The sequence below is a fragment of the Sminthopsis crassicaudata genome, chromosome 2 (assembly GCF_048593235.1).
Source record: "Sminthopsis crassicaudata isolate SCR6 chromosome 2, ASM4859323v1, whole genome shotgun sequence".
NCBI lineage: Eukaryota > Metazoa > Chordata > Mammalia > Dasyuromorphia > Dasyuridae > Sminthopsis > Sminthopsis crassicaudata.
This window is the reverse complement of record NC_133618.1, coordinates 511601549-511619895: the sequence shown is the minus strand read 5'-3', so window position 1 is coordinate 511619895 and position 18347 is coordinate 511601549. Positions and strand designations below refer to the sequence as shown.

The following is an 18347-nucleotide window of genomic DNA, read 5'->3' as shown; positions in this document are numbered from 1 at the left end:
CCTTGGAAACTAATATGTAGACAAACACTCTGCCAAACACTAGGGTTATAGAGGTCACAATCTCTGCCAAACACTAGGTTATAGAGGTCACAACCTCTATAATTAGAGACATTTTACTAGCAGAAGGCATCCTTCACTTATGACCTGAGATAACAAATCAGGTAAGGAGAGGTTGCAAAATGCTAAAGTATTTTTTTACAAATCATAATGGGAGAGAAATGAATGTATAGACACCAACCATAAAGCCATTTCTAAGTTAGAAATCAGTACAAATGTAAACATGTTTTTCTCTGAGGTTCAGAGCTGTGTATTTTCTCTATCATTTTAATTATCTTTCAGGCAAGTCCTTTGAAAATTATACCAACAATTTTTTTTCTTTAAAAGAATCAAACAATTTCCCTATCCCCACATCCCCATGTTCTGTCTCACTCCCCCAACTCCTTTGCTGTCATCACTGGGCCTTCTGCTTGTACTTGAATGTATAAAGCAGCCCCAGATTTCAGCAAACATGGTGGTGCTCCTCCAAAAGCTGGCCCCTATCCAAGAGAAGAAAAGGGAAGAAGCACAGAGGGCTTGACTGGAATCAGGCATCACCAGAAGCCCAGCTTGTGTTTCATATGCAGGCGGATAAGTTTTCACTGGCTTGGGAGATGGGATGAACTATTTCACAAACACCACTGTGCTTGAATTTCTGGAAGCCACCCAGGCCAGGAATACATCCCTAAAGGAGAAGAGAAAAGAAAAAGAAAAAACCCAGATTACATTACAAAATTCTCTTAAATTCCACCATAAATGAATAAGAACCCAAGTAATTCCCCAACAGTGTGAGTCCCAATGAATATGCCAAAGAGATGCAAAGAATAGGTATAAAGTTAGAATCAGAGTAAAATAGCGCCATTTCTACTACCATTTTCCCATAACAAATGAGGATTGAGACGCAAAATTTGGCCTGATGACTTGTGAAATACACAAAGTTCATCCTTTGTACTTTTACTTACCTTATATAAGCAGTATGAATTTACTTTATTAAACTTATATCAGAGCTAAAATAGTAGGAGTTTAAGGACTATGAAATGTACTCCTGATATTCTCATTCTAAACTGGCTTATGCAAGAGTTCAATAGGTAGCCATTTTACTGGAAACTGAAATTCTTGATATTTGATTCAACCTCTAGTACAGTGAAAAAAAAAAAAAAAAAATACTAGCTGTGAAGTCAAACTATTCAAATTTCCCCTGTGCAAATGAGATATTAATGTGTTATCTGTATAAATAGACCGGAAGACATTTTTAAAATCTTAAGTAATAAATTGTTGTAAATTAACAATCCTTAACAACATATGGAAAGATATGCTGGAAAATCACCTATATTTAAGGTAAGCCTAGTGTGCCATCTGTAAGTAGTCTAATCCTGAAATAATGTAGTTTAAAATTCAGGGCCTTGAAAACTCAAACTACTGATGTGAACAAATAAGCCTTGTGATTTCTTCCCTAAGAAGTAAAAAAGACTCAAATAGCTATTTAACTCACCTGCAATGCTTCACTACACACTCATTGCTGCAGTATTCATTGTCCCAGTCCTTACTCACAACTGGAGGATTCTCACAACCTGACCTCACACATCGGGGCTGAGGGGAGAGTGTCACAGGAGACCCAGTCACTAATTCAACATCCATTTGAGAAGGAGATTCAACCTATAAAAGAAAGACAGTCTTAGTAAACTAATTTCACCTTTGAATTGGTTACAGGCTCTTTTTGCTAGAGGCCTAAAGATCTGGGCATTAGTCTTACTATTAGTCATTAGCCATTTAAAGGTTCAAATAATATTTATTTCAATAATAACATTGCAACAAATTATTTTATAAACAAAACATATGTTTAGGAATTTTAAAATTCCCAAGTGATTTCTTTTTCTTACTCCTAGTATGTACATCCCTTTTAGAGTTGGAACCTATTCTTCCGGTTCAAAGGGAAGAGTAGGAAATCACTTAAAAGTAAAATATGCAATTCCTCAACTACCTAAAATGAGATATGTTCTTTGAAAAGAGGAAGTTAAACATTAAATTTATTCTTGATACTGTTTCTAAAAATGAGCAGCAGTGTACTAAGTATGTTTCAGCATCTAGTAACAGTGCAAAGATCATGGGTTATTAGGTCACAGGACCTTTTTCAATTTCATCCTGCACACTATATGACCTGGACCTAAGTTCCTGATTTATAAAATGAGGCAACTGCATTAGGTAACTTCTGAGATCCTGTCAAGTTCTAGGTCTGTGTTCTTATACTAAGTTCTGTGCCCCAATTGAGACGTGGGAAAATTAGAACGTAAAATCTTGGAGAAGAAAAAGCATCAATATTGCACATAAGTTACTAAGTATAGTACCTTTCAACTCACTGAATAGCAGTTTTAAAAGGTCTTCTTGAGACCTGCTACACTCCAAGGGAAGTTTCTCACCTCAGGTACAACATCTGTGATCATCTCAATTGGTTCAGGAGAAGGTGCCTCCACTGCATGGGACTCAGGACTAGTGGTAATCGGCTGTTCAGGACTACTTTCCAGGGCAGGTGGGACTGAGGCAGGCTGAATATGCAATGTAGGTGGAGGAACAATCTTGATCTGCAGAGGAGGTGGCTGTTGAAGGCTAAGGCGAACCTTTTGCTGTGGGGGCTGCTGCATGGCCTGGAGTGGAGGAGGCTGCTGCAGAATGGTTACTTGTTGCTGACTGGGTGGTTGAGGCATCTGTTGCAGTGGAGGGGGCTGCAGTCGAGGTGGAGGCAACTGCATAGAAGCTGCTGCTGCTGCTGCTGCCTGCAACACAGATCGAGTAACAATCTTGGCTTGTTGGCTCTGATCAATGGTAGATGTGCTGGTAGCTGCCTGGATTTGGCTTAACTGAAGCCCCTGGGAAGTCACCATTGTGGCTGGGATGACTGTAACCATGCCCCCTTGGGACATGGCAATAGAAGAAGTCAACTGGCTAGATGTCAACGTCTGTTTGGATATAATGATCTTGGTGATGCTGGTCTGGGCCCCTGTCCCCCCAGATGTCTGACTTGTCACATAGGATGAGAGAGTAGATTTAACCACAATGGAAGAAGACAGGGAAGGGGGCTCCGTTGATGCTGGTGCTGGTGCTGGTGCTGGTGAGGCTGGCACAACAACTGTTGCAGCAGGAGATGGGGGAGGAGTCTGCTGTGGTGTCACTGGATCCAATTCCACTGTCTCTACAGCAGTCTAGAAGGATAAAAACCAATATATAATCATATATCCTTATTACCCACCATAAGCACTAAGAAAGGTATAAAAGAAATCAAAGAAGTGAATTCTTCCTATTAATAAGCTGGTAGAAGAAACTGAATAGGTACTTATGGGTCTCCAGAAGGTAAATAATAATAGGTATACTTGTAAATTGAATAACTATGGGGCCACCATTTATTAGGCTTACCTGACACACCTGATTGGCTTTATAAGCTGCCAAAGCCTTCAAATATTCCTTTTTGGCAGCTTCCGTTTTCCTTTTATATACCTGCAAGCAAAGATGACATGCTGGTCAACAAGAAATTTGGAGGTAAATAGGCATAATGACATTTTATATTTACAAAATGCTTCACTAATTTTTTTCTTAATCCATTTGAACCTAAAAATGTAAAAGTTAAATACATTTTCTATATTCATAGTAAATCGGTGTTCAAGCTGAGAAATATAACTTCCCAATTATTAAATACCAATTTTACACGGAGAAACTCAAAGAAAGGCTAAATAACTCCCAATTGTTTATAGGGCTAAGCAGTTTTTATAGTGATATAGACAGAACATAAAGCCATAGGTCTTTATTACACATTGTGTAATAAATCAAGGATTTGAAAAAGTAATGGATAGAAAAGGAAAAGGTGGGGAGTGGTTCTCAAGAATGCAACAAGTCAAGTGTCAGAACTTGAGATGATATGGCATGAGGAAAGATGTGGTGAAGCTATCTTTGGATTTAGCACATCCAGTTCCATCAACCTCTTTGCCTTTTTTCAACATGAGGTTTTTTTCTCATCTGGGTTGCCCAGCTTTTCCTGGTAGTGTTTTTTAGATAGATGGATTTCACATGAATAACTTAATTTATATTATGTTTCACATGATTTTTGATTGAAATTTTAGCCTCACTAATCATTACTTCCTAGATTTGCAATTCTGAATAAGTTATTTCATATTTCTGGGTGTGAAATCTTTTTCCTACACAAAATGATTTAATCACACACTACTACTAACCCCATAGGGTTATAAGGATGAAATGAAAACTTGCATGAAAATAAGCCAGTTATTATGTCTGGTAAAAATTTTAGGTGAAGAATAAGAATGAACTCAGAGTTGACAATAAATGTTTGACATAAATATGGAATAGATAAATGTCAATTTTCTTTTCCACTAAAAAAATTTATTAACTTCCATCGTCTACTACTAACCCGTTTTTTACACCCCCTTATACCTGTTTTTGCTCTTCTCCAAGACTGTCCCACATGGAGGCCACAATTTTTGACACCTCCCCAAAAGTAGCATTGGGATTCTGTCCCTTGATGGCTGCCTGTGTGTCACGGAAGAACAAGGCATATGCTGATACTGGTTTTTGGGGTTCATTGGGATCTTTCTTCTTCTTTTTCTTTGGAGTCTTCTGCTTTTTGCTTGACTCTACCACAACTGTCTTCTGACTAGGGAGCTGCAGAAAGGAAAGGGAAAGAGAAATACTGTGCCTTAGGAGGTTAAAATAAAAAATGCTCACATGGACATTTTCTAAAATTCTTCAAAATAAAAGCACACACCAAACCAATGTATCATAACAAGAAGAATGGGAGAACATTAATTGCAAAGAAAGAGCTTTGTACCCAGAAAACAGAAAAGGCCAAAAAACACAGGAAAATAACTGAGTGTATATATAGGAATATTACACTTGGCCATTGCCCTTGGATAAAATGAGACTAGCAGTTCTGCCAAGGGATATCTCACCCGCCGGAAATCCTCAACGTCATCCTCATGAAGGGAGCTAGTAGGTGAAGGGGTAGTTGAAAGCCGATCCTCAGGTGACTGGGCAGATGGGAGGATAGTGCCACCCCCTAAACTCAAGCCAAGCTGAGAACTCAGCTCTGACTGGTCAATAGTGGTCAGCTGGCTGTGCCCCATCAAACCAGATGACACATCTGTCATTGGGACATCGATTGTGACAGGTGGGTTGGCACTATACTGAGTCCCTATAGAGTGGTCCAAGTCCTGAGAGGTAGATGAAGATAAATTTAGACATTAAATTCTCCAAGTCCCACCCTCATCCCCAGATTCATGACATGGTTATTGTAACCACATGGGCACTTCCTTTTTATAATCTAATTTCCTTCTGGGGAACAACCTTTGTCATCACCTTAAACTGTAAATAACAATGAGAAGAAAAAATTTTGGTTGAGCATTGTACAAAGAAACAATTTTCACTCTGTTTTTTTTGGCTAAAGTCTGTAGCTGGACATTGTCAGGTTATAAGCATGACTACAGAGATGAGCATTGACTGTCAAGAGTTCCTGTCACTCAACTGACCTCTGCTTAAAGCAATTTCCAACTAACATTTATAGTCACAATGAGACAAAAATGAAAATACACAGTCAATAAAAAGAATAAAGTGTGGTTTTATAAATTTAACAAAATAAAACAATGGTAATGCTGACAAAGCCCTGGAAAACCTGATCAATGGTTTTGGCTTAATGGGAAGCCAAGGATTTTTCTCTAACCATATATATAAAAACAATACTAATCCTTAACTTCTGCAGTGCATAGAAGGCTTTAATATCAGCATAGGTTTTCACAGGAGGAACAGTTGAAAGGAGCAGCTTAAAATCACTAACATGGATAATATCTACTTAAAAGTAATATTCTTCAGCAGATTCACCTTTCTGGAATTAACAAGCCTATTCAAAAAATACTAACAAAATGGGGGGGCAGATAGGTGCAATGGACAGAGCACCAAGCACTAGCCCTCAAGTCAGAACTACCTGAGTTCAAATATGATCTCAGACACTTAACACTTTATAGCTATGTGACTTTGGGCAAGTCACTTAACCTCAATTGCCTCAGCAAAAAAAAAAAAAAAAAGAAAAAAAAAAAAGCTAACAAATAATTAGAGCAGTGTTGTTTCCAGAGAAATTAAAATAAGGAGAAACAAAATTACTTAACGATCTATCAGAAATATAAGGTAAAGAGCCCCTCTGGCTTTTGCCTTGACCCATTAACTTTGAAAACTGCAACTGGCATGCAGAGTCAGGTAAATAAGATATTATCTGAATACATAACTAACACTATATTTGAACCAAAGGGATGATAAGAGCCAAGACACTGCTTCCTCTCATTCCCTCATTCCCCACCCACTTCCCAAAAAACACTTAAAGTAAATGCCAAAGTTGGTCAAAATGCTTTAAGATTTTTCTCTGATTATATTTCAGGGTACTATTTTCATATTTGAAAAATGTAAAAACATGTTTGCTAATGAAGTTGACTAAAGTAATAGACTCCTTTAGTCCCAAAAATCCCCTACTTTTTTGGTCTGTAGTAGACCTAGACTTTAATACCAAGATGATAAGCATCCTACAACCACATGAATAGCACCAAGACTATGTAGTTGTCTTCCTCAATTCACCCCATGTTAGGGGTAAGCTTCATAATGCTCTTGCCTCTTTACCATGGCCAAGCCCCCCACTCAGGAGCCCCCCCCGCCCTGTTCCATCAAGCCATGACTCATGGCCACAGGCATATCCAATGTCTGGACCCCATACTGGGCTGAAAAGCTGCCATCCTGTGAGGAGGTGGGGTCTCCCAGATCATCAAAGTGGCCGATCACATCAGAGACAGCCAATGAGGGGTCAGAGTCCAACGAAATAGGAGGGATCTCAAATTCCTCATCACCCAGACTTGGCGTATGGAATGTCTAAGGGGGAAAAAAAAAAGATGAGAATTAGTTGGGATAAGAGAAACACACCATTGTTATAAGGAAGAGAACATGGCTTAGTGCTGTTCTTAATATACTTCAGCCTGCAGTTCCATATTTGTGATTATTCTCTTAAAAATCTATATAGTTCTACCAAGAACATTCCCTCCTGCCTCATCATCAGAGTCCTATCATCCATATAGCTGACTGTCAACTGTCATAAAAGTTCTTTTCTGACGAATTTGATGCTTAGTCACTGCCAATTAATCAAAAAATGAAATAGAGATGGGATCACTGAAGACATAGCTAACAGCAAGTAGGAGAAAATGTGCCTCTTATAAGTCACTGGACAGACAGACACACACACACACACACACACACACACGTCCCCCCAACTCATTTTGAGATAAAAAGGAAAGAGTGGTTTTTGCAGCTGCTTACATTTGATTAAAAAAAAGTGTTAGAACACAGTTGGTAATATAATAAAGTAAATATATATCACTCTTAACATGAGATAAAATATACAAAGTCTTTAAAAGAAAAAATTAAAGAAAGCTAAAGTGATTTAAATTATCCCTGTGGTTCTTTTCATCGTAGTTAATGCCAAGATTATATTTATCCAATGTTGAATCAGAACAATCATAAAGGGTAATTTGTTCAGGGAGTGACAAAGACACAAATAACAAGGGGAAGGATGTCAGATTTAATGGTGCTGGTATAGTACAAAGTTCATACTTCTCCCCACCTCCCCTTCCAGTACCTTCATGTGAGATTTCCTCACAATTCTTTAAAACCTTTTTCATTTTATTCTTGAAGTCTTACAAACCCATTATAATTTGGTGACCCCAAGTGTTTTTGTTTCACCTTTGAGGTCTGGTGAAGATACCAATGGAAACTTTGGCCATCCTTTTCTCATTTTTTTCTTTAACAGTCCCAGTAAGATGCAACAATAATGTGTCAACAATAATAACATTCTTAAGTTTTATACTGAGTTTATGCTGCATGAAAAGGACCTGTGACCTGACCAGGGGCCAATATGGATTGGATTTTTAATTTGTGCCTTTCCTATCTTCCACTGTTTCTTTCTTCATAAACATATTGGACAGTATAGCCTTTAGCTCACCTATATTTTTTTCACGCCATCTAGGACAGTGTTCATGAAAATACTTCCTGATCTCCCATAGGGGTTAGTTGACAAAAGTGTTATTAAGAATCCTGGTATTCAGAGAGTTAAGAGGATCTAACTCAGTGAAGTGTGTAGCACTTTTTGTATAATCTGTCAGAGAAGCACATAAGGATCTCATTTTCTTCTTGAATGGGCTCCTGAAACTTATTCCTGTTGTCTGGATGAACAGCACAGAGTTCTATGCCCTGAATTAAACAATCTCTGGATTGAACCAGAAGGTCAGTGTGGGCAAGAGTGTGTCAGAAGGTGCAGAGTATTAAGGTTCCAATTTGGATCTTATAAAAAGCCAGTTTAGCAAGACCCTCTGGTGCTGCTGGAGCATTTCCTCTTGAAACTTTATCAGCAGCTTTTATTATGGTACTTCTTTCTCCTGAGAAGAACAAGGTTTCCACTCTCAGTTATATTTCCTCTAAATATGGCCTGAAATTGGGTTATAACAGTTATAGGATCTTCACCAAATTTAGGAGTATTTTTTTGCCAAAGAAAGAAAAAGAATAGGCTGAAATGGTTTTGTTCTGTAATGCACTAGGGCTCCTCCTAGCCCAATAAATCTTTTCCACAAGAGGGAAAATGTCAATAGGCTGTTCTCCATTTGTAGTTGTTGTGGAAGAATAAGGCAGAAATGCAGAGGGAGGAGGATCAGGTAAGGCAGGTTAAAAAATGAAGCATCAGTTGCAAAAGAAGGGGCTTAAATCAAGAGCTTCCCATCAATACCAGTAATTTATTTGGTCCATATGAGGTTTAGGAGATTGTTCAAGAAAAAAACCTTAATTTTCTAAGTATAACCAAGTTTCAAATATTAGCCCCAAATCATTCTAAACCCTGAGCATTTTCAGATCATGCCTTTGCATAGTTTACAAGCTTTCTTTGTCATCATTGATTGGATGTAGAATTTATACTTATCCCATGATGCAAGAAATCCACCCAAGAAGCAATCTTATAAGAATGCTTGAGTTTGACTCCATATCTCCTCTTGGGATGTATTCCCAGTGAAATTTTCCTCTCTGAAACCCTACTGAAAGAATTTCTCTGAGAATTCTCCTGCTAGAAATTCCCAAAGCCCCCAGTTAGCCTCTGAGAAGTTCTAATGAAGACATTTTTAATCTCCAATGTAGTTAAGCCTTTCCAATCAGGATATTTTCTGTTCTGTCCCTAAGGTAAAAATGTTTAATTACCCAGGGATTTATTTATGATGTGATACTCCAATTCTTCTAAATAAGTAATGATAGATATCACTCCTTTACTTAAAAGAAGTAAAATTATTGATCAGGACCTTTCCTCTGGCTTTTGAGGATCTCCCATTCAAAAGGCACTATAGCTGTTTTGAAGGCTTGATTTAATGGTCTATGGGAGCATTCAATGAAAACACAAACCTTCCTTCTAATGGTAGCTAGTAGTCTAAGAGTTAGGAGACCCTGTCTAAAGAGTCATGGAATTTAGCTTCCTTTGGTAGTCTGCCCCTTCAGTGTAGTCCTGCAGGTGTAATGGATATGATAACCACAATCCCTTCATAAATTAGTTTTCCCTCAGTGGTGCAGATACCTCAGTCCAGTGAGTCATAGTGTCAACTCCGGTCTAAAGACCCTAGAAGCCTTAATAGGTGTTAACTATTGAGGAGCCATATGGTTGGTTCAGTTTGATTCCTTGACCCTTGCTTTCTGCAATGGCTCAGTTTATCTGGTCATTATATAGGTAAAGCTGTCTCTGGAGCCTTGGTTAGAAAGCACGGTCTTTGTTTAGATCTAGATGAAGCCCATAGATAGCCTTAACAGATACTTTCTCCTGAGAGCTCAAAATGTTCCAATTGGCAGTCCTCACTTTCAAGAGTGCAATCACTGTGATCTGCTCAAAATCACCTCAGGGTAGATGCTGCCAACCAGAGCACTTAAGAACATCAGTTCATAAATCAGAAGTCTCCTAAAGGACTACAGGAATCCCCACCGGCTCTGTTTCAGGTAACCAACAGGGTAAGTCTTAGTGTTCAGTTTATAGCAAGAAGCTATAATTTATAAATGCTTTTATACATAGAGAGATTCAGAAACCGGTTCCAAAATGAAAGACAGGTTTAGATAATCAATAATTGGAAATCTGAAATCAATTTTACATTCAAAGCCTTATTTTATGCTCAAAAATGTTAAAGAAAAAGTAAAAAGAGAAAAAAAAAGAAAGGAAGTTCTACCAAAACTTGGCTATCTTCCCAGAACTTGAGGTCAGCCAGAAAATATTCAGCCAGTGGAAAGCGGAAGCATTGTAAGATCAGCCTACAGAAAATAATTAAATTTGTACTGAAAAATTTAGTGTGTACTTTAAATTTTAAAGATTTTTTTTTTACTAGTTTCACTTTTACCTAATTTAAAAGTTCACCTGGCTGCTCTAGAGCTTTTCCTAACTAAAATTATCTAAAACAGAAATACCTAATTTAATTTGGAAATGATTGCTAGTTCCTTTTTCAAGTCAATTAGGGATCTCTTTCAAAATGAAAGTAGAGACCATTAATTTAGAAATAAAAACAGACCCACTAACTGCAAGTTCTCTAAAGAAGCTCACCTATAGCTCTGATAATTTAATCTCCTAGGGCCACCTTCCTTGCAGGAGCCAGCAGGAAAAATAATCATCTGACTCACACTCCTTTTTGGGTCCCTCAGGAAAGCTGGACACAGGTCAACCTACTGGTGGCATTGCCAAAAGGTAAATGGCAAAATCCAATCCAAAATCCAGAAGGAAACTGAGGCAAAGCTCTTAGCTAGATCAACTTATTAGGAAGCTTAATGGTCCTAAGCTATTGGAACCAAGACCTTCTTTGAAGTCAAGGATCCCTATCCTAAAGATCACCCATTTTTAGAACTTTGCAAGTCATTAAAAACAGAATAAGACTCACAAGTGGTCATTTTCAGGAGCAGAGAAACTCCTACAATTAGCTAAAGGCGATATCCATCAATCACTATTACTTTGTCAGTAGTATTTTAGGACTTTCCATAGGCTACAAGAACATTTATGACAAAAGAACAGGGAAACTGTGCTTTTCAAGTATAGTTCACTTATGGGGAGAGCAGGAAGGTTAGTAGTAATGCATCAACTTCCTAATATGATATTAAGTCCTTAAAACAGACCTACCTAATAAACTCTATCCTATAAATCAAACAGAAGTAATATTATCAGTACCTAGTAAGCTAATTAAATTGTAACCTGCATGATTTCTCATTCTTATAGCATAAACTAAATAAAACAATTCTATTCTACTGAACTCACTAATGCTATCATTAATTCCCATTAAATTACAAAGGACTGAGTAAATATTAAATTGAGTAGGCATATTAAAATTATTTTCACAACTGCTTACACTAAGATGGTCTTTTCTATCTTATTTCTATGGCCAATTAATTCAGTGGTAATTCTTCTAGCAGATCCACTAGTAGATGTAATTTTTTTCCAGTTTCTAAGCCATGCCATTCCACTCATGGAGGTTCCCTAAGCAATGCTATTCAAATATGCTCATGATAAGACTCGGAATGATTTAGTGAGGTCTGACAAACCTAATCACATTGACCTTCTAGTAATTATTGTATGTGGTGAAAGTCTGATTTTAAGTCACAAGGGTTATAGAAAGAACATAAGACTAAATACCTATAATTCATCTGAAAGTTTGCATTTCAATTTTTACATATAATTTTTTCCTCTCTACTCTGCCCAAGGCCTGTAAGAAATATAAACAATGAAGTTTACAGGTTAGAGAAATTATTTTTAAAAGGCTCTGTGAGCCCTTTTTTCTCTTAAAAATAAAATTCATTTGTGGATATTCAAACAAATTTGAAAAAAGTTCAATACTTTGCTCTATTCTTTTCAGTCATGTTCTCTATTATTTCCAAGATAAAATTTAAAATAGATCTGTTAACAGTTAAAGGTTCTGATAAAGGCCTCATCTCCAAAATATACAGAGAATTGACTTTAATTTATAAGAAATCAAGCCATTCTCCAATTGATAAATGGTCAAAGGATATGAACAGACAATTTTCAGATGATGAAATTAAAACTATTTCCACTCATATGAAAGAGTGTTCCAAATCACTACTGATCAGAGAAATGCAAATTAAGACAACTCTGAGATACCACTACACACCTGTCAGATTGGCTAAGATGACAGGAACAAACAATGATGAATGTTGGAGGGGCTGTGGAAAAACTGGGACACTGATGCATTGTTGGTGGAGTTGTGAAAGAATCCAACCATTCTGGAGAGCAACCTGGAATTATGCCCAAAAAGTTATCAAAATGTGCATACCCTTTGACCCAGCAGTGCTACTACTGGGCTTATATCCCAAGGAAATACTAAAGAAGGGAAAGGGACCTGTATGTGCCAAAATGTTTGTGGCAGCCCTTTTTATAGTGGCTAGAAACTGGAAAATGAATGGATGTCCATCAATTGGAGAATGTTTGGGTAAATTATGGTATATGAATGTTATGGAATATTATTGTTCTGTAAGAAATGACCAACAGGAGGAATAAAGAGAGGCTTGGAGAGACTTACATCAACTGATGCTGAGTGAAACGAGCAGAACCAGGAGATCATTGAAGTGTATAATGATACAGTAATGATACTGTATGAGGATGTATTCTGATGGAAGTGGATATCTTCAACATAGAGAAGAGCTAATTCAATGCCAATTGATCAATGATGGACAGAATCAGCTACACCCAGAAAAGGAACACTGGGAAATGAATATAAACTGTGAGCATTTTTTTGTTGTTGTTGTTTTTCTTCCCAGATTATTTTTACCTTCCAAATACAATTCTTCCTTTGCAACAACAACAACAAAATTCGGTTCTGCACATATATATTGTACCTAGGATATACTACAGCATATTTAATATGTATGGGAATGCCTGCCATCTAGGGGAGGGGGTGGAGGGAAGGAGGGGAAAAATTTGGAACAGAAGGGAGTACAAGGGATAATGTTGTAAAAAATAAATAAATAAATTTACCTATGCATATGTACTGTCAAAAAAAGTGTTATAATTATAAAATTAATTTTAAAATTATTAAAAAATAAAAATAAAATAAAATATATCTGTTAGGACCATTATCTTTTCTTAGCCTTTCATCATTATTATCATTGGCACAAATCTAGAAATTTTAAAGCTCCAAATGTAGCTATAGTTATCTATATTCTTTCACCTACTATAAAACATTCTAATGCCAAATAGAAATACTTTAATCTTATTGCCTTTCTCAAAGATCTACTAATTAATAAAAAACATTCTATAACTTTTATCACTTATGATAACATCCTTTGATGATATTTTATCCTCATTTCATGGGAAGGAGAAGGCTTATTTAGCCAAAAAAGGTGTGCAACTATAAGGACATGATTTTTTTACATTAAATATATAACTCTTAACTGATATGCCTTAAGTGCCTCAGTTAGAAAGCTGAGACAGGTAACAGTCATAAATTCTGAGTAGAAATAAAAGCAAGCAAATTTTGTATATCTGGATCCTACTGGTAAGGCTCAGAGATGTCAAGTGATTGGAATAAGATTCATTTGACGTTACCAAGGCCAAAAGGACTTAGCAAATTCTTTTGAGAACTTCAAAGAGGACATTTTGCAAGGTCTTTTATACTTGTCCCAAACACTAAGCAATTATCGCTATTGTTTTTAAAAAACAAAACATACCCACAGAAATACTTGACGATATTTATAACCTTTATAACCATATGGAACCATTTTACTGACAAATATCTCTAATAAGTAATAGTTCAAAAGCATAATTTCACAGCATTCAAAATCAAGAGGAGCTAACTCCTTATTGATAGATATGCTTTACATTACAGTTATCACTCCACAAATTAACAAGCACTTCAATACAATGGTTCCTAAAGTCACAATGTAATACTAACATAAAACAATATTGGAGATTTATAACATGAACATAAAACAAAACTTATTGCCAAACAACATTAAACATTTCTAGTCAACTACATATAAAATAAAAGCACTACATAAGTCTTATAAAACTTGCCACAGTGTTACACTCATTTTGACTTTTCAATCTTTGATTTATTGTAAATCCAACAAATCTATGTCAACATATTTCCAATTCAAACTGAATAATCAATACAATCAAATTTCATGAATTGCACAAGCATTGAAAATTCATTATAATATTCAATAAACAAAAGTTCATCTTCCCCCCGCCCCCCCCATCCAGGGCAAGATCACAATAATACTACAGTTTCATTAAATTATATTCCCAGGTTTCAGAAAATGGGGGGGGGGGAGAGAGGAGAGAGAGGAGTGGGAAGGAAATGGGAAGTCTAGTCTTGATTCTAGGTAAATTATTAAGTGAAAAGAAATTCCCCATTAAAGAGAGAATCATATAGATACTTTCAACCTTTTCAAATTCTAAGCTCCAAGGGGCAGCTAGGTGGCGCAGTGGATAGAGCCCCAACCCTGAATTCAGGAGGACCCTAGTTCAAATGTGGTCTCAGATATTTAACACTTCCTAGCTCCCTAGGCAAGTCACTTAACCCCAGCCTCAGGAAAAAAAAAATTCTAAGCTCCAGAATTTTTTGTTTACTGTGCCATTTTGAACAATGGTATAGAAATTGCTGTTTTTTTCTGGTAGGGATGCCAATGGTATTTAAGGTGGAAAGTATAGGAAAGTGAAGTATAACTGCTTTGAGTTAAGTTCTGTCTATGCCTTTTAAAAAATTACAGCAACTTCAAATTTCTATCCCCAATCTCCAACTGAATCCAACAACTTAAAACAACTGTTTTAGAAGACCTAAATTATTCTAAAAGAAAAAATGGCTTTCCTCAAAATACAGCTACATGCTCATGAAAGAGTTGACTGAGACATTAATGGAAACCAGAATAACATACATTACATTATAGAAACTGCTTTTCAAATTTTTTTCAGTCTTTTAAGAACTTTAGCAGGAGGAAAAAAACCCCAACAACTGCTCTGTCATTCCATTGATTTTTACTTGCCATACTACTCCCTAAAGGTCACCAAGAAGTAGTCAACAATAGGGAAAAAATGATAAATATAATTTAATTTTTAAGAGAAACAAAGCTACAAAAAGTTTAGTGTTTGATCTTTTTTTTTAAATCATATATATTAATGCGAGTGAGTAGGCTTTAAGACCACAAAGCACCACTAGTTTTACTAGTTGTAAAAATAAAAGAACATTAAAAAACTAATTTCATTTAAAAAATGGAGATTCACTTTAATCTTCCAATATTATAATTAGAGATCAGAGTAAAAACTAAAATTAAATTTTAAAAACTGCAGGACATCCAAATTATTTTCTTTCACTGGAAACAGGTTAATAAGATCAGAAAAGCACTATTATATGATAAATAAGAATACAAAAATAATTTAAAACAAAAGATTCCTTCCTTACAATGTCAATTATAATAGCATCTTATTTGTATAAATAAAAATTATTGATTACTTCTGTAATCATTCAGTGAAATTGTCCTAAAATATTTATCATCCTTAAAATGAGAGAGCCAAAGTGAGAAACTGTAGTGTACTTCCAATATCTAAAAACCCAAAAAGCTTCTAATCCCTTTATATACTATGTATCTAACATCTTTTCTGGCTACACAAGCTAGATAATCAATGACAATCTGTACTATAACAAATAGTAAGGCCTTATGGGGCAGGTAACACATTGCAGACATAGTTTTCCCTATATAATAAGACTTTAACACTATCACAAATGACTGCTTTTCTCCCAAATAAGTTTACTGTCTTTTTTTTACCCTAAAGTAGAAGAGAAAGGAAAAAGCATTTATTTAATAGGTCCTACCTTATTTTATTTGAACCTCATAATAACCCTGAAAGGTAAATGCTGACATTATTCCCATTTTACAATTGAGAAAACTGAGACAGATCAGAATAAGTGATTTGCCCCTGGCAAAGCTAACAAATATCTTAAGTCAGATTTGAAGTAAGGTCTTTCTGACATTAGCCACTGTATCAGTGGTCAACAAATCTGTAGAATGACTCTAAATGTAGCATTATAAAAACAGTTACTATGTATTCATATGGCATTTAATTGTAGATAGAAAAAGATGCATTCATTAGAAATGCATCTTGCACTTAAATATGCAAGGGTGGTCCATCTGTATCAATGGAAGGAGTTTCCAAATTGGGAATTTCTGCGTAGAGGAACTCAAAAGTCTGGACAAGATAGTCTATCTAGTATCCTACTTTGAAGTCTCACTGTGGAAGGGAGGTGACCTTGGATTAGGAAGGAACAAGTTCACACAGATTAACAACAGACTATGTCTGTTTTCTAAAGACAAATCAAGCCAATTTAGAATATTCTCTTACCAATAGTTGGCCAACAGATGATTAATTTTTTAGACACTGAAATTCACTAAGCCATGTACTACTAAGTTACAGAGGTTTTATGGATTTCCTGATTGGCACATGTGCATAAATAAAATCATGGGACCTCGGAAGTACTAAAGTATTTAAAGATGAATGAGGCTAATATTCTGGAGTTCAGAACATTCCAAGCAATTTAATAAAGCTAAAGTGTAAAGGTAGGAGTCAAGGAGAAGATGAAGATGAGAAAATAGCACTGGAATTCAAAAAGAACCAATCTAAACTTGTTAAAGGTCTGGTTTGGGGCTTCCTTTAAGATGGCAGACTAGATACTTTAGGATCATGATATCAAAGGTCTTTCCTACTTGTAGCCTTGGTAGATAAGGCTGAATGTTTATGGGCAACCTCAGTAGGAACAGAAAGTAATAATCAATAGAAGAGCAAAAATCAAACGAGCAGCTGCCCAGTTTCCAAAAGTAAGATTAAGGGTAAGCATTAAAAGAAGCAATTGCAGCTAAGCAGCAAAGCCCATTCATTTATAGATTGCAAATTCAGCCTAAATACATAGGCTGGATTGAGATGTTTGCTGTATTAAAAAAAAAAAAAAAAAAAAGGCTACATCTTCCATTAAACATAGGAAATGAAAGGTTTTCTATCTTTTGCTTATCTAGAAAGTGATGACAAATGTTTGCCATGATGATGGCACTTAATCCACGATTCAAGTAAGAACCTTGAAACAAGCCATCTCTTCTGCTTCACAAATTCAATTCTAACTATTATTAGCTCCTGGAGGGAATTGTGACCCAGAAAGGCAAAATAAATTATCACTGCCACAGAAGACAGATGCTCAGTTCAAATTTGTTCAACTTTGAGAAGGTAATAAGCTCATATAGAATATGAAGACACTATATATATATATATATATATATATATATATATACACACACTACATGTTTGTTATTTTTCTAAAATCATAAAACACACACACACACACACACACACACACACAAACCTTCCCCCCGCCCCCAACAAAAACAATCTAGCTTAGGAACAAGATCCCTTCACTACATTTTCCACCTCAATTCTCTCTACAAAATTTTCATCCTGATGCAAGCTACATCATTCTCCTGGTTCAGACTGTCTTACAAAAACTGTCAGTTCACTTTCATTTTTTTTTTTTAGTTCGAAACAATTCTACTCCCTAAAGTTTTGTTTTGTTTTTTTTTTCTCGTTCAGCTTTTCTGGTCTCAGCTATCTCCTAGGTCCGCCCTTTTAGGCTCTGGTGAGCAGTCGGAAAGCACTTCCCCAGCCCCGGGTCCCACCCCTCCACCCCCAAGGGCCTTTTGCCCTTCCACCCACGTTAGCAACTCTTGCTCACCTCGGCCCCCGACAGGAAGGGGTGCGAGGACCCTGTGATCGTCAGGTAATTGTCATTTCCTCCGGGAAACTGGAAACCAAAAGAAACCCGCGGGGATGTTAGGGGTGGGGGGGGGCCAGGGAGTCATCCTGGAGCGACGGATTCTGACTCTGACCCGACCCCCGCCGCCGCCTCCCCCGCTTCTCTTGCCCGTCGGCTGCTTCTCCGCCCAGGTCCCTTCCTCTGCTCCTCTCCCTTTTGTCTCTTTCTCTCTCTCTCTCTCTTTTTCTCTGTCTCTGTCTCAGTCTCTCTCTCTCTCTCTCTCCCTCCCGCCACCTTCGGGCTAAGGCTCCTACCTCCATCTTCAACACAACCGCTACCACCGCTTCAGCTCCCTCATAGCGCCCACCGCCCCCGCCGGAAACGGAATATCCGTCACTTCCGCCAACACTCTCGAATCCCTCTAGGGATTGGAGGGTTCTTTTGCGGAAGCAGTGAGTTGGAAACAGGGAGGCCACA

The 18347-nt window shown here is 36.9% G+C and overlaps 1 protein-coding gene across 2 annotated transcripts; it reads right to left on the bottom strand.

Annotated features, from left to right (window-relative positions):
- Nucleotides 1–281: 281 nt before the first annotated feature.
- Nucleotides 282–18307, bottom strand: TOX4 (TOX high mobility group box family member 4). Of its 2 annotated transcripts, XM_074294205.1 has the most exons (9): nucleotides 18185–18307; nucleotides 17850–17918; nucleotides 6700–6945; nucleotides 4989–5249; nucleotides 4474–4701; nucleotides 3445–3525; nucleotides 2454–3233; nucleotides 1529–1692; nucleotides 282–721 (listed from the first exon to the last, which is right to left on the bottom strand). In XM_074294205.1, the coding sequence occupies exons 3-9, from the start codon at nucleotides 6700–6702 to the stop codon at nucleotides 661–663; spliced, it is 1578 nt and encodes a 525-aa protein (XP_074150306.1). In that variant the 5' UTR covers nucleotides 6703–6945; nucleotides 17850–17918; nucleotides 18185–18307; the 3' UTR covers nucleotides 282–660. The 2 variants fall into 2 exon arrangements, with proteins under 2 accessions (XP_074150306.1, XP_074150307.1); XM_074294206.1 differs by lacking the exon at nucleotides 17850–17918 and having other exon boundaries at nucleotides 18185–18277.
- Nucleotides 18308–18347: the final 40 nt, after the last annotated feature.

What these genes read in the sequence shown, in the direction of transcription:
- TOX4 (XM_074294205.1), bottom strand. An exon ending in ACGTTGAGGATTTCCGGCGG is followed by an intron (nt 4,702 to 4,988) that starts GTGAGATATCCC and finishes TCCTTTCTGCAG; the next exon opens with CTCCCTAGTCAGAAGACAGT. An exon ending in TTGGAGAAGAGCAAAAACAG is followed by an intron (nt 3,526 to 4,473) that starts GTATAAGGGGGT and finishes CTTTGCTTGCAG; the next exon opens with GTATATAAAAGGAAAACGGA.